Source organism: Drosophila simulans, chromosome 3L (genome assembly GCF_016746395.2).
Source record: "Drosophila simulans strain w501 chromosome 3L, Prin_Dsim_3.1, whole genome shotgun sequence".
NCBI lineage: Eukaryota > Metazoa > Arthropoda > Insecta > Diptera > Drosophilidae > Drosophila > Drosophila simulans.
Window position 1 is genome coordinate 19950826 of NC_052522.2, and position 17420 is coordinate 19968245.

At 41.0% G+C, this 17420-nt stretch overlaps 2 protein-coding genes across 2 annotated transcripts in view; both read right to left on the reverse strand.

Annotated features, from left to right (window-relative positions):
- Positions 1-15965, reverse strand: part of LOC6738821 — a 29883-nt gene extending 13918 nt beyond the window's left edge. The window contains exons 1-2 of the mRNA XM_044922869.1: positions 15084-15965; positions 45-504 (exon numbers count right to left, since the gene is read on the reverse strand). Coding sequence (XP_044778804.1) covers positions 45-183 — 139 coding nt within the window. The 5' untranslated portion in view covers positions 184-504; positions 15084-15965. The remainder of the gene's footprint in view (positions 1-44; positions 505-15083) is intronic.
- A 136-nt stretch (positions 15966-16101) lies between these two features.
- On the reverse strand, positions 16102-17340 carry LOC6738823 (protein FRG1 homolog). Its single transcript, XM_002085587.4, has 5 exons — positions 17169-17340; positions 16934-17116; positions 16670-16868; positions 16411-16610; positions 16102-16305 (listed from the first exon to the last, which is right to left on the reverse strand). Exons 1-5 carry the CDS (start codon positions 17225-17227, stop codon positions 16158-16160), a joined length of 789 nt encoding a protein of 262 aa, XP_002085623.1. The 5' UTR covers positions 17228-17340; the 3' UTR covers positions 16102-16157.
- Positions 17341-17420: the final 80 nt, after the last annotated feature.

The window sequence follows — 17420 nt, forward strand, 5'->3', positions numbered from 1 at the left end:
GTCAGAGGCAGTCACATGTAGTGCCGTAAATGAGTTTCACTCACTTGTCCCGCCTAATAAGAGCAACATTATGGATGATACAATAATTTTCCACTTGACTACTGATTTCAGTCCCGATGTCAGCATGCCGATTGTCTTCTTGCGCCTCCGATTCGCCGCCATTTCCTTTGAGTTTTTCCGCATTTCCTTCGGCTTTCCCTTCGCTCTGCCCTTCGTTCTTCCCGTCCTTGTCGATTCAATCAGAGGTGTCAGTCTAGGGAAGAATCTCCGCCTGCCACTCAGTGGAAGGATACCAAAGGTTCCACGTCGCTGGCACACATTCTGCAATTGCGATTCTGATTCTGATTCCAATTGCGATGGCGATGACGCGGCAGATGGCTCCTAGCCCAATCCCTCATGGAAGAGGCGTCATTTGTTTAGCTCTCATCGCCAGAGGAAAATTTTTGCTGCGCTGTTGCTGGCCTTCTGTGGAGGAAAGACAGAAGTCTACCTGCCAGGCATTTTCTGCAAAAAAAAAGAGAAAAGTTGACTTTACTGAAAGGCACACAAATCAAATTCTAGACAAATTGAGGTCCACATTTATAGACTCACTAACGAAATTATTACGATGACCTCATTTCTGCTTACTCAATTTGGATTTTATAATTTATTCTGGGATATTGATGGGCTTACAGTAAAAACTTAAGGGCTTAATAAATATAACAAGCAGTTCAGAAAGTAAAAGTTATCTCAAATATTCATGTTATATTTATTATCCTTCATACTCCGCTGATAATGACAAAATGAACAAAAAGGATATGCTTTTTTATGAATCATTATAAAATAGGACTTAAGACCGTATTTTTAACAGCTTCAACTCTTGCTCCATACAAATAAACTGTCCGTAAAAAAAGCTTTAAAATAAACTTCCAACAAAAGGGTGTCAATGGCCCCTATTGTGGCATTAAAACTCCCCATCCCCCAAACAAAAACCCCACATATATGACCTGTTCTATGCCTGTATGTATTCCAAAAGGGGGAAGCAAAAAAAAATAAGAAATACAATCAACCCTCATAAATTCCCAAACCAATTACTAGTCGAGCACGAAACATTTTTATGGCGATTATTTCCACAATTCAATGCGATTTCGTTGAAAGTTATGGTCCAGGACAAAGGAATAAAACCAACATAAAGGAGGAAAAGTCAAGATTCGGAGTGACTAGACAATACCTAAATAAATTGTGAGCAGACTCGATTTTTTGAACAATAGGTTAGTACAAATAACATGAGTTGAAAACCATACACTTCAGCATTTCATTTCTAGTTGACTACTATTTTAATCCTCAAGTAATGCCATTAAAATAAACCCAAATTGACATATATATGACCAAATTTTAGAGACGAACATAATGACTCCCAGTGGGTAGCTAGCCACCATTCCGCGTAATTAAATAATCAGCCACAAATAAAATATTAACAACTTTTTGAACCCCGACCAGAGGCGGCGATACATCAACAGCTGGCGCGGAAAAGGGGGATCATAGCCAGTAATTTCCCGACTGACATGCACATCTAATTCCCGTAGTTTTTCGATTCATCAACAAAAGTTCCGACGGTGGTTCAGGTTGGTCTAGTGTCGGGATATTCGGTGAACAGGAAGAGGCGCATCCAGAGGATACCCACTCACACCCCAGTCCAATGGTCATTAGCGAAATCTGTCGCGTCACTTGGATATGTTACCCTCTTCGTCCTTTTCAGCACCTTAATTGCGGACACGCACGGATCGGCCGATGACCAGATGCTATATGCTATATGCGGCTATATGCATGTGTGCGATATGTGTGCTATATAGCACACTGTACGCCCTTTGCGCTAATGAGTTGGTCCTGCCAATTGCCGCACACACGTGCGTCCGTTCGCATTTACCCGCTTTCGAGTTTTCCAACAACAGTTGGTTGTGGACGAACGCCTTTTGCAGCCAGAATCATTCAGTTTTATAGCCGATTTCCCGTGGATGTTTTGTGCTCTCCTTTTCGGGGCGATTTGAAACCGTTGGCTGTGAATGGAAATGGAAAACCCATGTCCCTTTTCAAATTGAACTGTCTTGCGGAAACCAATGACTTAAATGTTGTGTAGCTGTTCTTTGTTTTAAAAAGGTTAGGACTAATGTAAGAATACTAGAATCAAATCACGTTGTGTGATTTTCTATAGTATTTAGCTAAAAAGTTATATCCTCTTAGAATAGAATGAATATGCGCTTAATGAGAAATGAATAAGAGCTGCATGTGGATAGTAACATTTGAGTGAATATACCTTTAATCTATGTACTATTTTTCATCCTCACGCTCATTTTGGAAAATATAGTGAAATTTCCACATATTAATAGAAATAATGTTAAAATGTAACAATTTACAAACTTCTTCTTAAGATGTCTTAATTTATTCAAAATATTCCCACTCCCATCGTATAAAATGTTGTACATTTACAATAAAAATTCAATTCGAATTTCCCTGAACTGAAAACGAGAACATGTCGCATATGAATTTTGAACATGAGTTTCCCCCATGGAAAATGTGCAAATAGCCCGACTTACGGACAAATCCTATGGTCATCCGGCGCACTGGGAAAGTGTGGGAAATGTAGTGGAAATCGTGCAGAGGGCCAAATGGAGAAACAGACATTTGCACCAAATTGAATGCTTTTCTTTTTTTCGATTGTGTAGCAGCCACCCACCCGAATTTCCCATTTTCAATTGCCAAAGCCGACTGAAGTTTCGTGTTCAATAGTGCAGGCCCATCAACATGATTATCGGTGTCGCTGTGGGCGATCGGAGGTCGGAGGTCAGAGGGCAGTGCGTGTGTGCCCCCGGCGGCATTGGAAAACTATTAACTGCACTGTGCGGTCCTTTGAACGCCCGTTATCCGTTATCCTGCCAACCAGTCGCCACCCAGTTGCCGCCCAGCGGAGAGCGCTAATTCGCTATCGAGTCACTCGAACAATTCAAAAAAATGTCAATAAATAAATTACATGTTTAGGGTGAGAAATGTTAACTGTTAAGATTATTTATTATTTAAAATTTCCCTCAAAAAATTAACTAATCTTCTTGAGAATTTTTGAGAAAATGTTAACATTTTTTTAAGTTTTAAAAACATTATTTTTCAGATTTCAGATAAAGAAAACACACAATCGAAATATATATAGTTCATCACTTGATTCAAAACATTATTATAATATTTCAACATAGTTATATTAAAGTGCGTATTTCAATGAATGCTCCTAAGTATTAAAAAACTCTGACAATATTTCTCCCAGTGCATTGCTGACCAGCCTAGAATTGCGAAATTTTCGCAGCGCGGAAAATCAAAGCGCTGGCGGCCCGAGAATTATGTTGCACGCCTGCCTGTCCGGGAAAATCGAAATGGGAGAGTGTGGATGAATGGGAACGGACTCGGGGAGGTCCTGTGCTTAGGGCTCTACTCTCTATCCGCTGGATAGGCAGAATGTCAATGCCCCGGCTGCGCGGGTGGCCACCAGTCTTTCCACCCTGGACGCCGTGCCATCGCCGTTATTCATTATACTTTGTGGGCGAGGAAAATTCCGTTTGGACTCGGCCAACAACATTTTGGGGTGACTTCGCCGTAAACTCCGCGGAGTACGGAGCAGGGCATACTGCGACTGGGTGGCACCACAAAACACACGCTTGCTGCAATGGCGAACCTTAAACTGCGCAAAAATCCAGCCACAAAGGAAAAATGCACAGTTTGAATATCCAAACATTTACATGCTCTGTTTACTCTTAATCAATGGCCAAGGATGGCCATTGGCCAGCCGCAACGAGCTGAGTCTGCACTTAAAACTCCATTTCGCCACACACATATAGCTATATAGCTATGTGTGTATACAACTCGGTTACCTGGTGGAAACCCCCTTTTTGCGGTGTGCAATTGGGTTAAAAACTAAAAATAAACAGAGGTAAAAGAGGTACACCCGCATGTAATTACCTGAAACGGACCTCATTCGCATTCAAAAAGCATGGCAACCATTTGCTCATTTGGACAAATAGTAAAGATAAGGTGATAGGGAAATTGCGAAAGTCAACTGAACAATAGCCGAGTAAACAGGTGGTAAGCACGATGGAAAATAAGATTTCCCAACTCTTGTTTGCTGCGGATAAAGACAACTGAAAATCAGCAGCAGCCCTTTGCGAAAAGCAAAGCGAAAACTTAGTTAATGAATGAGAAAATAATCTCAGGGAAATCTGTTTCTATGTCAGCAAGAAAAACCTAGAGGGAAAAAACTAAAGACGACTTTCTCGACTATCAGATACCCGTTACTGTGTGAGTGGAAGTAACAATGTTCATATTGGTATACCGACAGAAATATGCGAGACAAGCAATTAAATAAAAAACAAAATACTTATTTTCAGATGTTAACGTTAATCTTAACGCATTAGTTTTTATTGTTTCTAAGATCTTGAAGTTTATACGGACGGTCAAGCCAGAATATATATACTTTTCAACGAATCTAAGAGTAAGAGGTATGTATAAACCCCGCGTTCTATGAAGTGTTAAAAAAGATGCAGCATTTAAATACAATTTTTTTTAATTGAAGTAAAATGAAGTTTGTTAAAGAGCTATAATTGCACTGTTTCTTATCCAACAGAATCTGAAACCAAAAGCTTCAAAGTGCGTCACCTAAAAATACGGCAACAAAAATAAATGCCCTATAGCTGCGAGGGGCTTTAGAGGGTTAAAAACACAACAATTTGAAGAGGGGGCGTTGGCGGTGACGGGGGCGTGGCAGTCGCTGTGCTTGACACCAAAACCACAAAAAACTTTAATGACTGCGACATCAGCCGCAGAATCGTTGTGAAGTGAGTCCAGCAAAACGTTCCTTTGTCCCCAGAAAAAAACCAGGAAAAAAACATAAAAATCGTTAAGGTATCGTGTAGAGTGTCAGAAAACAAAGAAACTATTAAATGCAAATTAATTTTACAAATAAAATCGATTACTCAGCTTTTGACACAGAGCAGCAGAAGTTTAAAAATGCCTTTGAAACTTTGAAAGAAACTCTGGTTTCAATAATGACCGCAAATAACTGACAGTTCCTTTCAATTTGAAACACTTTGGCAGTTGCAGAAGTTGATTTAATAAACTTGAATATTCCTTAATTTATCACGAAAGTTCCCAAGTACTTAAAGTACCATCAAATTCCTTTCAAATCATAAAATTATGCATTGCATGTGTTGGTTAGCGTGTTTCGCACAAAGGACAAACACACTAAATACCCATGGAACTGGCTGATCCCTCGACATGGAACTGGGGAATCCACCGGCAGTTTAGCCCGTCCAAGTGGTGAGGTCTGTGGAGCTGGCGAGGCGAAAATTGCTCCAGACTGCATCCTTATCGCTTGGCATTTTCCACAAGAATAACCCAACACATCTCGCGTGCCCGGTGCAATTGACATTGACGTTGGCGCCGAACAGTGGGTGCTCTGTGGGGCATGGTGCATGATGAGGTGGGGGATCCCCGGCAACTTGCAACTCTTTCATCAGAAGTTAGGGTTACCCGACAAGCCGCTGGCTAAATTATATGTACATTACTCCTAGAATAAAGGCGGGAATGGCTCACATTATTCCGGGCCACAGCAAAACCCCATCACCTGTGGCCACGCCATGACGAATGGAAAGCCACGGAAAACTGGGCAGTTTGCGGGTAGTGCCTGCGTCCACCGATACACTGAGAAACATGGGAAATACTAAGATATATTACTAACAAATCATGTAATAAAACAAGATACTAACTCATAGCATCTATCTTAATATAAGCCATGGGTTGTTAAAACGAAACTAGAATGCAGTGTCCTCCTGTTTCCACGCCTATATGATGATGCCTTCATATCAGATGTCCATTTCTTCACTCATCTCTAGCTGTTTTCCTTTTTGTATGGTCTTTTTCCAGTTTCAACTACTTTTTTATCGCAGTGCACGGGAGTGAAAGAGCAGCAGCGAGCCGTGCATGAGCACGGAGCCAGTGCCACTTGAGAGGGCGCCGGAGGCCAATGGCGGGATTGCATGCAGGTGGACACTAAAGCGCCTCCTGCATCCCTCGTGCCCGCTCTCCAGTCCTTGTGCTCCGTGGCGGCAGCACTGAAAGTGCTACTTAATAATTGAAGACCCAGTCTTGGCACCACCGCAAAACCTGTCGGACCCGGGGACTGACTTCATTTTAATAAACGTCTACGTCGTCTGCACAGGAAACTTAGTGACTAGACCGCAATCTTAGACAGCTACAGCGAAGTACAGTGAAAGGAATTCTTCGAGTTATGTGACTCACTAAGAAACTTTTGCTAATAACATATCGAAAATGGAATACCTTATAATAACTTTCATCAAGGGCATATTTGTGAGGCACATTACTTTAATAAAGCTAAAAACTACTTCGTTAATGATTATTCATATAAACTAAACAATTTTCTAAGATGCTTTTAGTTTTGAGTCACAAATATTGCTCCAGTGTCCCGGGAATCCAGGGATGCAGGCTCCTCGAGAGTGGGTGTGCCGGGTTCGCCTTGCGTGCGCCACTAAATGTGCACTTAAATCAGTCAGCCACATTGTCGGTGTCCGCCTCCTGTTGTCTGCACTCCGAGTAGCTTTCTCCGCCTTTCTCCTCGGAACGCCTCCGGGTGTCCGGAGTCCAGAGTCCTGGTTGCTGAGTCTTGTGGCTGTCGCCTTTGTTCGTGCCATAAAGTTGGCTGCTAACACATCTCAACACTTGGGATCCGCATCCGTGAAGTTGGAGATGCACATACACAAATGGATGCGAAATCCTAAGAAGGGGCTTATTAATTACCATTGTGGCGTCAAATGAAGCCATGCAGAGTTGCATTCGAAGTGACAGCTGAAAGTTTCAATAATCTCAAGCTTGATGAAATGTTTGACGTTTATTAAATGATAGTTTCGTCTGTGGCTATTGACTAGTATGAGCTTATTTGATTTACACAGCAAATATATATATTACGCATATTTGAGGTATACATTTTCACTCTCATACATTTCGCAAATATTGATTTCGCATTTATAGCGAATTTTGAACTTAAGTCCCCATACTTTTTTCACAAAAAAAATAACAATAATATTCTAGCAAATTGAAATTGCTTTACGTTTTCATAGATAAGAAAGCCACACAGACACACCCCGCATAATCATGAATAATGCCCATCTAATGTCTTCATATGGGGGAAAATGAATTACAAGCAATTTGCTTTTGACCCAGATTTATAATTTTCCATTTCGAGACCGCACGTCCGAATAGATCGGATAAACACATATCGGCGAATCAGCAGAGCGAAAAGCGAAAGGGCGGATTATTAGGGTCACCAAATATAAACTCTTCGTCTTGATTTTCGATTGCCGAAATCCAGGACTCTGGAAGTTGAGCCTGGAGTTGCGCACCCCTCACTTTATCTCGAGCAAGGCGAAAAAAACACAGAAGAAGTATTCATATTTGCATAACTCTCCCGTTTGAGTTTCGTGGGGCGATGTCGCCATATACATACATATATCCTGCCCATCCTTCCCCCTAAGGCTCTTCTACATACTTCGCAGTATCCTTTTCTGCTGCGCACTTGTATTTGTGTGTGTACTTGTGGTCGTTGACGCTGAAACAGCTGGAAGTTGATTTGTCAGATTTTATGGCAGCCTTTCAGGCGCCAGAACCGGCGAAGGAAATCCATTAATCGAAGGAGAAGACGGCGAGGGAAGTCCAAAAGGAGCTCAGTTCATCAAGCAAATCGAATATAACGTAGTCAGCTGAACGACAAACTCTTTGGCTGGCAATATGTTGCCCCACTTCCTTCCAAGAGTTTGCCTGCATTTCGCGATGGTATTAAAAAACGCAAGTCAGCGTAGATTAATTACAATTCTCAACTGAAACGAAGAAAAGAGTTTTGTGTACTCGGAATGTTTCTGATTTCTGGTTTTGTAAGGAAAAGGAAGAAAACTTTCCCAAAATATACTCTATATATAATAGCTTTTCCTTTAATAAGCGTTAATTAAACCAATAATTGCATAAAAATCGCTTTAATCAATTTCTATTGAACAAATAGTTGAAAAAAGTGTTGATTGCATTTCGATGGCCATTATATTAATTCACCACAAATCATCACAATTAAATTTCATTTGTTGTCTCGCCAGCAAGTCAATATTTATGTAATTTTTATAACATTTGCCATTATTTCTATGGCGATGGCTCGTAAAAACTGTGCAATTTGAGGCATAAAATTGCTTAAACAACTTTAATTGGCGCCCACATTGCGTGACTGAAATGTGTTATTTTGGGAAAAGTAAATTAATGCACTTTTGCGGCTTTGCCAGCAGGCTCGACAAATATTAACTAGCCAAAGCAGTGTCAATATGGACACAGTAATACATTGTAAATTGATCTAGAAAAGCAAAAGCCAAATCGAAAACGCAAATATGCGCATTATATATCCTTAAAATTATAGCTACAAATAGTTGCTGATTAAAGGGAAACCCACACAAACAGGGGAAAAAAAAGAAAGGAACCCCACCCAAAATTCGAATATTTGTAAACTCAAAAATATACTAGGCGCTAGCCATTAAGCGGATTTTGAAAATTAATTTCCGATAACGGATTTGGGTGGAATGAATAATGCCGAGGCATTGAAATTTTAAGCAGCATTATTTGCGCATTCGCTTTCGCATGATTTGTCGTTGTTGATTCTGCGGTTCAGTTTCACGGCCCTGCGAGCTGTGTGCTCGGCATGATTAATGGAATGTGCACCCATTCCCAGTCCCCATCCCATTCCCAGTCCCAGTCCCCAAACACCCCGGAATACCCCGGAGCAACACTCCGTCCAAAGTGTCCATTACGATAATGAGCGGCGGCCAAAACAAGCTCAGTTTCGAGGATGCAGCCTAAATTCGAGCAGCAGGGAAAAATTGAAATTGAAATTGAAATACCCTCGAAAGTTTGTACTCTCGATTTTACTATATGTGCAGTTCAAATGGGTCATTCAACTAGATGGGCCAGATGGAGTGGAAGCCCCAAAAAATTCATCTAGAATGTCCATGCTCAGTAGTCATTAAAATCATTGCCTACTTTTGGGGAACTGAAGCCACATAATATTGATTTGGATGTGTTTGTATATAGGAACTTAAATACGATTTTGTAACTTAGCATGTTTTACTTAACCAGTTATTGTACCCATTTTTAAGAATTTAAGAAGGAGTATAAAAATTAGTATTTTCAAATATATATATCAAATATATTTAGGAATTCCCACAACATTTATTTCCATAGTCTTTCAGATATTTTCCATTCTGATGCCTACATTAATTAGAAATGCTTTGCCTTTCCCCTTCATTTTCCATTAAACAAAGTCAATTTCCAATTGCTTGCAGTGTAACACGCATAATGCAAAATATTTAGCATATTTGGCCATTACGTCGAAAAGTAATCAGCCGAAAGCAGGTCATTAAGTTTATTTTACGAGTGTCTATATCTGCTGGATTGCGCGATGCTGACCAGGAGGAGATGAGTTCCAGTTTCAGTTCCCAGCTGCCAACTGCCAGCTAGCAGCTGGTATCCATCCATAATTGTGCCAAGTGTCCGGCGGTGGATCTAATTTAAATAAAAATTGTTCTCATTATATTCGGCGTCACGTGCCTCGCAGGCATCAGATGTGATGGAGTCGAAAATATGGCGTCTCACCACCTTGGCATGCCCACATAACACCACTCCCAATAACACCCACCCACCTCCCAGGCTCCCCAGCATCCAATCTGGCTGCCTCCTCGTCGAAATTGTTTTGGGTAACTGGTGGGGGCTTATGACACGCCATATACCACTTCTCCATCCGGAGATCCTGGAAGCAGGAGCATAATGAGCACTGAGGGAGCAGCGACAGGAGTGTTGAAGCTTTAGTTACTATTCATAGCCAGTTTTTGGCTATAGGAGATCACATTTATAAGTGCAAGCAGTCATTTATATTAGATAAATATTTATATTTTTAAAACTTTGCAATGTTATTTATCTTAGAGCTCAGTTTGAAAGTAGTGATCATTTCGCAATTCATTTCATTTAAATATTTTTAGAGCTGACTTTTTCTTCTCATCACTGAATTTTCGATGGCGTGTGGGAAGATCTCGTTGGTTGGAGCACCTCGTTGACTTCGATTTATGTTTGCTGCGAGTCGACAGCCCCCGAAAGTAAATTAAATTTGCGTTTTTTTATTAGGAAGTATTTTATTTAATCGTGCAGAGCTGCTTCCCCAGTCCTGCCAAGTGGAATGTGAGTCCTCCAGCTTCTACCTTCCCCAAAATGTCGAGTGTTATTGTACCTGTTCTGTGATTATTCGCCTTGTTTGAAAGAAGACACTCACACATAAGCACACACACACACAGACACAGTGAAGCGAGCGTGTGTTTTGAGTTTTCTTGTTGGCACATACCGGAAATGGGAAATTATTCCGTTTCCGTCGCGACGGACGAGTTCCATTCTCGCATAAATCGCAAATGAAACCTTGAGACCAATGTGCGCGTAATTGCGTATGTGTATGTGAGTCCTTCCATGCGTTTAGCAGAAAATTAAAAACCTAGGTGACTCGAACTCCATGCTCATAAATTGTCGTATTTACGGGCATTTTATTGTTATTATTATTTTCACTTTTTTTGCGGATGTAAAGCACAGTACTTTTGGTCGAAAGTTAAACATAATCTGCTTTCAGATAAATCTCATTTTAAGTACAGGCGAAAACAATTGTTGTATAGTAGCTACGACTAACACTTATTATAAGCTTTAGATGTAATGCAATCATGACTTTGAAGCGCTTTGCGATTTATTTTTGATACATAAACAGTGTGCAGATTTTAAGCCGCTTTTCCGACCCAATTTGAGCAGCTTAGTTCGTTTGATAATTAAAGCGACAATTATCGCACTCCTTCTTAAAGAGCTCTTTAAATTGCGTATACGCCCCGTCTGCCAATTGAAGGCGCAGTCGAGTGGGCCAAGTGCGTTGGCAGGAAGTGCAGGGAGTGCAAGAAGTGGCCACAATTGCATTTAGCCGAACTAAAAACATTTACGAACGGCAAACACTGCGTGACAGAATGAGCGGAAAAGGCTTCGCCGGCGGTGCAGACAAGTCGCTCCAGATGGCACACAACAGACACTTAAATGGCAAAAGTTAAAATTACAATTAAACACAAAGTGAGAGACTGAGAAGCCGTGCAAAAGGTTGGTACACTGGGAAAAAATATAAATACTCATTTGATATTATTCAATAATAGTTAAGTTAATAAAAGGTGCAGTTGAGATCCAACGTATTTGAATATAGCATTTATTTGATGAGCTATGAACTTTCAAGTAGCAAACTTATAATAATAGCAAGCATATTTAAAAGAATTTAAAATAGTTATTTAAAACTTATAGCATTTACCATGGCATTGTACATGAAGTTGTATATGAAGTTGAAGAATTTAAAATTGATCTCCCATCATTTCAGTTTTTGTTGACATTTAACCAACATTGCATACCATTATTCACATAATTCGTTGGGTAATATCCTCATTTCGTTTCCTGTACATGGATCCCTTGGCGGCATTCGGCAGGGTCATCGGATATCCTTCCGCTGCAGGAACTGCAGAAAAGAGCAGCATGGTCCTGACAAATGCAAACAACTCGACGAAGTGAAGCCCCACGGAGCTGGGTAAATTGTTGGCTTAACAAATTGCTAATCCACTTTCACCGGGTGCTGGGATGGGGGATTGGCTGAGGGAAAGGCATTTGAATGCCTGTCGAATCCTCAAAGTGGTGGGCAATCGGAGAGTCGCTTTGGCATCCATTCGAGACTATAGCCCCGGAAAAATCCCCTCTTGGCGAACTTTTGCGCTCGGATCAAAGGGAGCATCTATGTGATATGATTAGGTTGCAGTTGCACAACACCGAGATGCACACTGCATGAATTACAAGTTTGTGATTTAATCAAGATTGCATAACGTTTAAAGCCTCATCGGTGCGAGGTGTTGTTCGGTTCTAAAATATTTCAATTAAATTGCGTTCCGAGAATGTGCACTGCTTTCAGCACACTCAAAGGTCATTTCACTTGGCTCTCAAGAAAATTAGTTTTAAATTAATTAAAAGATTTTCCCATAACTGTGCGCTATGTGGCTCTTGATGGCGTTGGAGAACCGAAAGCCGAGCCAGAAAGAATGCTAAAACTTGGATAATCATCCCAGCACCGCACCGCCCACTTTTCCAAGTGCTGGGCGACCTAGAAGCCACCCGCCCAAGAACTCGGTTCACTTTTTAATAGTTCGCAAACCACGGAGGGCTATGTGAGTTTAAACACTGTTACAAATACTTTTCCGGAGGCGGAATGCGTGCGCTATCCGAAAAACTTTGTCTTTCGCTCTTTTTGCCGTTTTCATGTAGGCCTTGAGTATTTATTTGCATTTCAACTTGGCGACGGCACAGCAATCGCTTCAGCAAAATTAAGCACTTAAATTATGCAGACGCAGTTTAATTACAGTTCGCATTAGGCAGTAGTAACTATATGAGGAAGGATTATTCCGCTTTCCGCCTGCGGAAATTCAAGGATCCAACGGAAATGGTGCAACATGCAAATATTTTAAATCCATTTAGAGTTAATCAACAAATCTTCTTGAGTAACTGGAGACAACTGGCGGTCATCGAATTACTAAATAAATATTTTTGCAAGCATTTGTATGTTTGCATGTCGGCGTTGCGAAAGGAAATTAACCCGTGAGAAAGGACTTTGGCACACGAGGTCCTTCAGACCGCCGTCAGCTGTTTACACTTTCAACCCCAATATTCACAGTTGCCTGCCAAAGAAAGTTAGCCAAACTCCACAAAAAGGCTGGCTGACTTTACCTTCTAAACTGTTTCCTTGCATTTTGAAGTCTAGTTACCCGACATGGGAAAAGTTAGCAAAACGTTACCTGTTGTGGATACATTTTTGGTCCCGAAAAAAGGTCGGTTAAAAGTTTTAATGGGTATTGCTTATACGGAAAATTTGGTAATCAAAGGAAATACGTTTTACATCACGTTTAAAACCCTGATACATGTGTATTTATATATGAGATACCCATTAGTTTAGTTTCCAGTCACTTGCATATAGGGAAAGCATATGGGGGAATCCCTAGTTATAAAGGTCCGCATGGGGTTGTTTTCCACGGCTCACTCGCTTGTTGCAGTGGGATTGGATGGCATGGCATGGTATGGATACAACCCCCGAGGAACTCCGCCAGCTCTCTCCAATCGCTACCTGGCCCCTGATTAATTTAGTCTGGGTCTCTCACTTTGTTCTGTTCTGTTCTGTTTTCTTTGCTGCCAGGTACCCACAGGGTATACCATGACATGTGTTCCTCCATGAACTGGGTGTGGGTGGTGGTTACCGGGTTGTCCGGAGAGGGTGCTGCATTTCTAAGCGAGTCAAATTGAATGCAACGAAGAAGACCTGTGACATCAGATGTCCATGTTGTATGTACATGAACGTAATTAGAAAAGCATCGGTGTACAATGTGCATGGGTCCGTGTGTGGAAGCCACCAGGAAGTCCGAAAATATAAAAAGAGTAATTGCTAAAACCAACTGCAAGTCACAGTCTATTTGTTGCCAACTTTGATGCAAATCTGTTTGGAGCTGGTTCTGGAAATGCTCCCTAGATATTGTATTGGATTTGAGGAAAAATGTTTGTTAACCGACGTAGAGACACCCTTTTTTCTCAAATTTCAACACTTCTTTAGCTCCAACGGAGTTATTCTTGGGCCAAATCAAATGACAGGCTGAAAAGGAAACCAATTCAGCAGTCAAAGACTGCTGGGGAAATTAAAGAAATCTGACGGATTTCCATTGTCGACTTTTCCGCCCTCTGTCTGCCTGGCAATTGACCACTTTTGGGCTTGACAAAGGAGAGACAGGCCAACAAAGGGGAAAAGCGCTCAAAGGAAATTCAATTTAATGGATTTTAAATGTAGAGGTTGCTCGACCCCTTTAACACATCCATTGTATCCTGTTTACAAAACAAGGAATTTGTTACCAATTAAAATTTATGTTTTGTTTAAACGATTGTCAATGAACTAGAGTTAAATATACTCACAGATATATCACAGATAACTCGGATTTTAATTGCATTACCATGTCTGCAGTATGATTCAGAATTAATAATGAGTTCCTAACTAACGAATTATATACTTTTAAACTAATTAAAAAGATTTTCTTTATCGATCCACTAATATCTGTGTTTAAATATTTATGAATCTTATGAATGTTATCACGCAAGGATTGAAAAATTTATGTTTTGTTTAAACGATTGTCAATGAACTAGAGTTAAATATACTCACAGATATATCACAGATAACTCGGATTTTAATTGCATTACCATGTCTGCAGTATGATTCAGAATTAATAATGAGTTCCTAACTAACGAATTATATACTTTTAAACTAATTAAAAAGATTTTCTTTATCGATCCACTAATATCTGTGTTTAAATATTTATGAATCTTATGAATGTTATCACGCAAGGATTGAAAATTGTACTGAGGATTAAGAAATTGTTTGGTACACTCAACCCACTTTGTTTACCCCTGGTCACAAATTAAAAACTTTTAGGATTAACATGAACACAGTTTTGTATTCAAATAACTTCCTCTTTTATAGAAAATCCTAGTGACTAATGGTCATTTCCTTCTAGTATCGATCTCCCAGAGCATTTAACTCCGCCTTCCTTTGCATATCTGCAAATATATGAGTTTTTCACACGCAACTTACTCGAATTCAATTGGATTTATGCCCGAGAACGAGATTTATATATTTCACCAAAGGATTTCTGTGCTCCCACACTCTTGAATAAAATGCAGCAGCGCAGAGCTCCTTGTTGATTCTAGTTTTCCTTGGAATTGATTATCCCATACCTGTCGTCGGCGGCAGTTTGAAAAAACACCCCGAATCGCCTGCAATTTTCGAAACACCACCGAAAAACGAGAGCGGGAAATAAAACCAGACCAGAGCAGACAGTCGTATAAAGGGGATATTATAACTGCAATGAGATCACTTCACTCACCAAACAGCCGGATGATATATGCAGTTGCACTACACGATGATGCTGTTGATGAGTAGTTCACTGAGCACTTAAGTATCAAGTATCTCTACAGAACCTTTTGGCTTAATCCGGCAAGCCCTGCAGTTGGGTTTGAAAATCGAAGCCAGACAAAGGCCGCAGCACTCGTTATGGCCATTTGGAGGACCTTTGTTCACTAACGTTCGGTGAATTCAATTTTGACAATTTTCAAGTGACACTTGACGGCGGCGGCACAATCCACGAGATACAATTCCAACCGATAGAAGCGTTTTCCATATGAAGTATCTACGAGATGCGGCAAAAAACCCGGACAGCCAAGCGGTGCGTACTTTCACCCACGAACACAGACGGCAGCAAACTGATTGCCACGCGACTTTGAGCCACCGGCCAGAGCCAAAATAAAGCCACGAGCGCACAGCCGAGCACGAGCCGCCAGGACGTGAACCGGATTCGGCACTCCAAGCGGAATCCTCGTGGAAAAAGCGAGAGGCGCACGCCAACGCTGGTGTGAGGACTGCGCCGAGAGAGAGGGCGAGACCGAGATGAGAGCGGGCACGGGCACCAAGGATGCAACGCATGGTGGTTGATTTCCCACCCGACGAGGGGGTGGCTGAAGCAGTTGGGTGGTGCGGAGGACATCCAGCGCAAATTGTCATGTTGTGACGCCGTCTGCTGCTAGTTTTACTACAGCCAGGCGGACGAAAGGGGGTGGAAAGGCTGTTGCCGGCCAGTTGAACTCTTGGCCAGCTTAAATCTGCATGCTCAAATCTGTGTGCTGCCTACATAGATTGACATTGAATTTTTGTTGTAAACTGGGAAATTAACTAGGTAAATACTGATTTTGCACGAAAGTATGTAAATTAGCAAAGTTTAGGAAACATCAGTTGTTATTTAAAACTTAAACATGGAAGCCAGAACGATTTAAATTGCTTTTAATTATTTACACCAACATGTGTATCCCATTCAGATATTTTCAGATACCAATAAATATATACCATCATTTTATGGGTTACTTTTTTTTTAATGAATGATGAATAATGAACACTTCGCGTCGGATTACTTGCAATACCGATCGGCTTTCATTTTACTACGTCTATCCAGAAGAGTTTCATGCAAAGATCCCAGAGCTTTGGCCTGCTCGAGTTCTTTGACATCGTTCTGATTAATCCGCATCTTCTTGTCCTGGAACTTTTGGAACTTTTTCCTATAAATACGAAAGGTTCGAAATTTGAAATGTGTAACGCGGAATTCAACCTTTTTAAGACCTATAAATAAGCTAATTTCCATGTACATCATCAGTTGAACTTACACATAGTTCTTCTCGACTTCGCCCAAGTCCCCCTTTTCTTCCTTAGGCTCCGTATCGATGACCACATCCCTGCTGGCATTACTCCGCACTTTGCAGATCTCATGCTGACCCACCTTCGTTCGCAATGCCACACAGGCATCGTCTTCGGGATCGATAGACATAAAGTGGCCGGTTTCGGATAGAAGAGCCATTCGTTGTTCCTTAAATTACGTTTATTAGTTTTGTCGTTTCAAGTCATTTGTATATAAGTAAGACTTACCTCAAAAACAGGCTCCCACTGCTCCATGCCGCCCACTGCTTCGGAGCGACCCGTGACCATTCCATCCTTTTCAATTTTCAAGTACTTCCCATAGCCAGACTTGAAGGCTACCTTTCGGTCGTTGATGGGAAAGGCCGTGAAAATCTCCTCGGGATCTGGGCCGTCGCCAGCGTTGTGGGGTGCTCCCAATGTGAAGAGACTAAAATGTTAATGTACACGCGGTATAATTAAAGTACCAATGAGCAGGTCTTTTTTCACTATTACCCATTGTCCATGGCCTTCAGGTAGCTCCTATCGCCAAACTCTATGGACACTGTACCGGTGATGTCGGACGCTGTCTTTGCTGCCCACCAACCGCCGTGCTCCACCGCATCCTCATCCACTACTACATTGGCCTTCTTGGAAGATCCAGCCTCATCCTTTTCCTTCTTGCGTTTTTTGCTCTTTCTACACGTCGAGAATTTCAATAGATGCTATCGGCAGATGTGAAGGAACTCACTTGTGTTTCTCTCCTTTTAGAACCAATTTCTTAATGCGTGCATGATCGTAGTCTGACATGATCACAAAATACGTAAATTGTTGATATAGTTTTAGTTTACAACACAATAAACAAACATGCGATACAACATCCCAGATGTGTGGGTCTATCGGTTATCGATAACATACCAATACAATACTGTAAGCGTATATTTTAAAAAGTAAGGACTCAAACCATTCATTAACTTATTCAAAAAATTAAAATCAAATGATT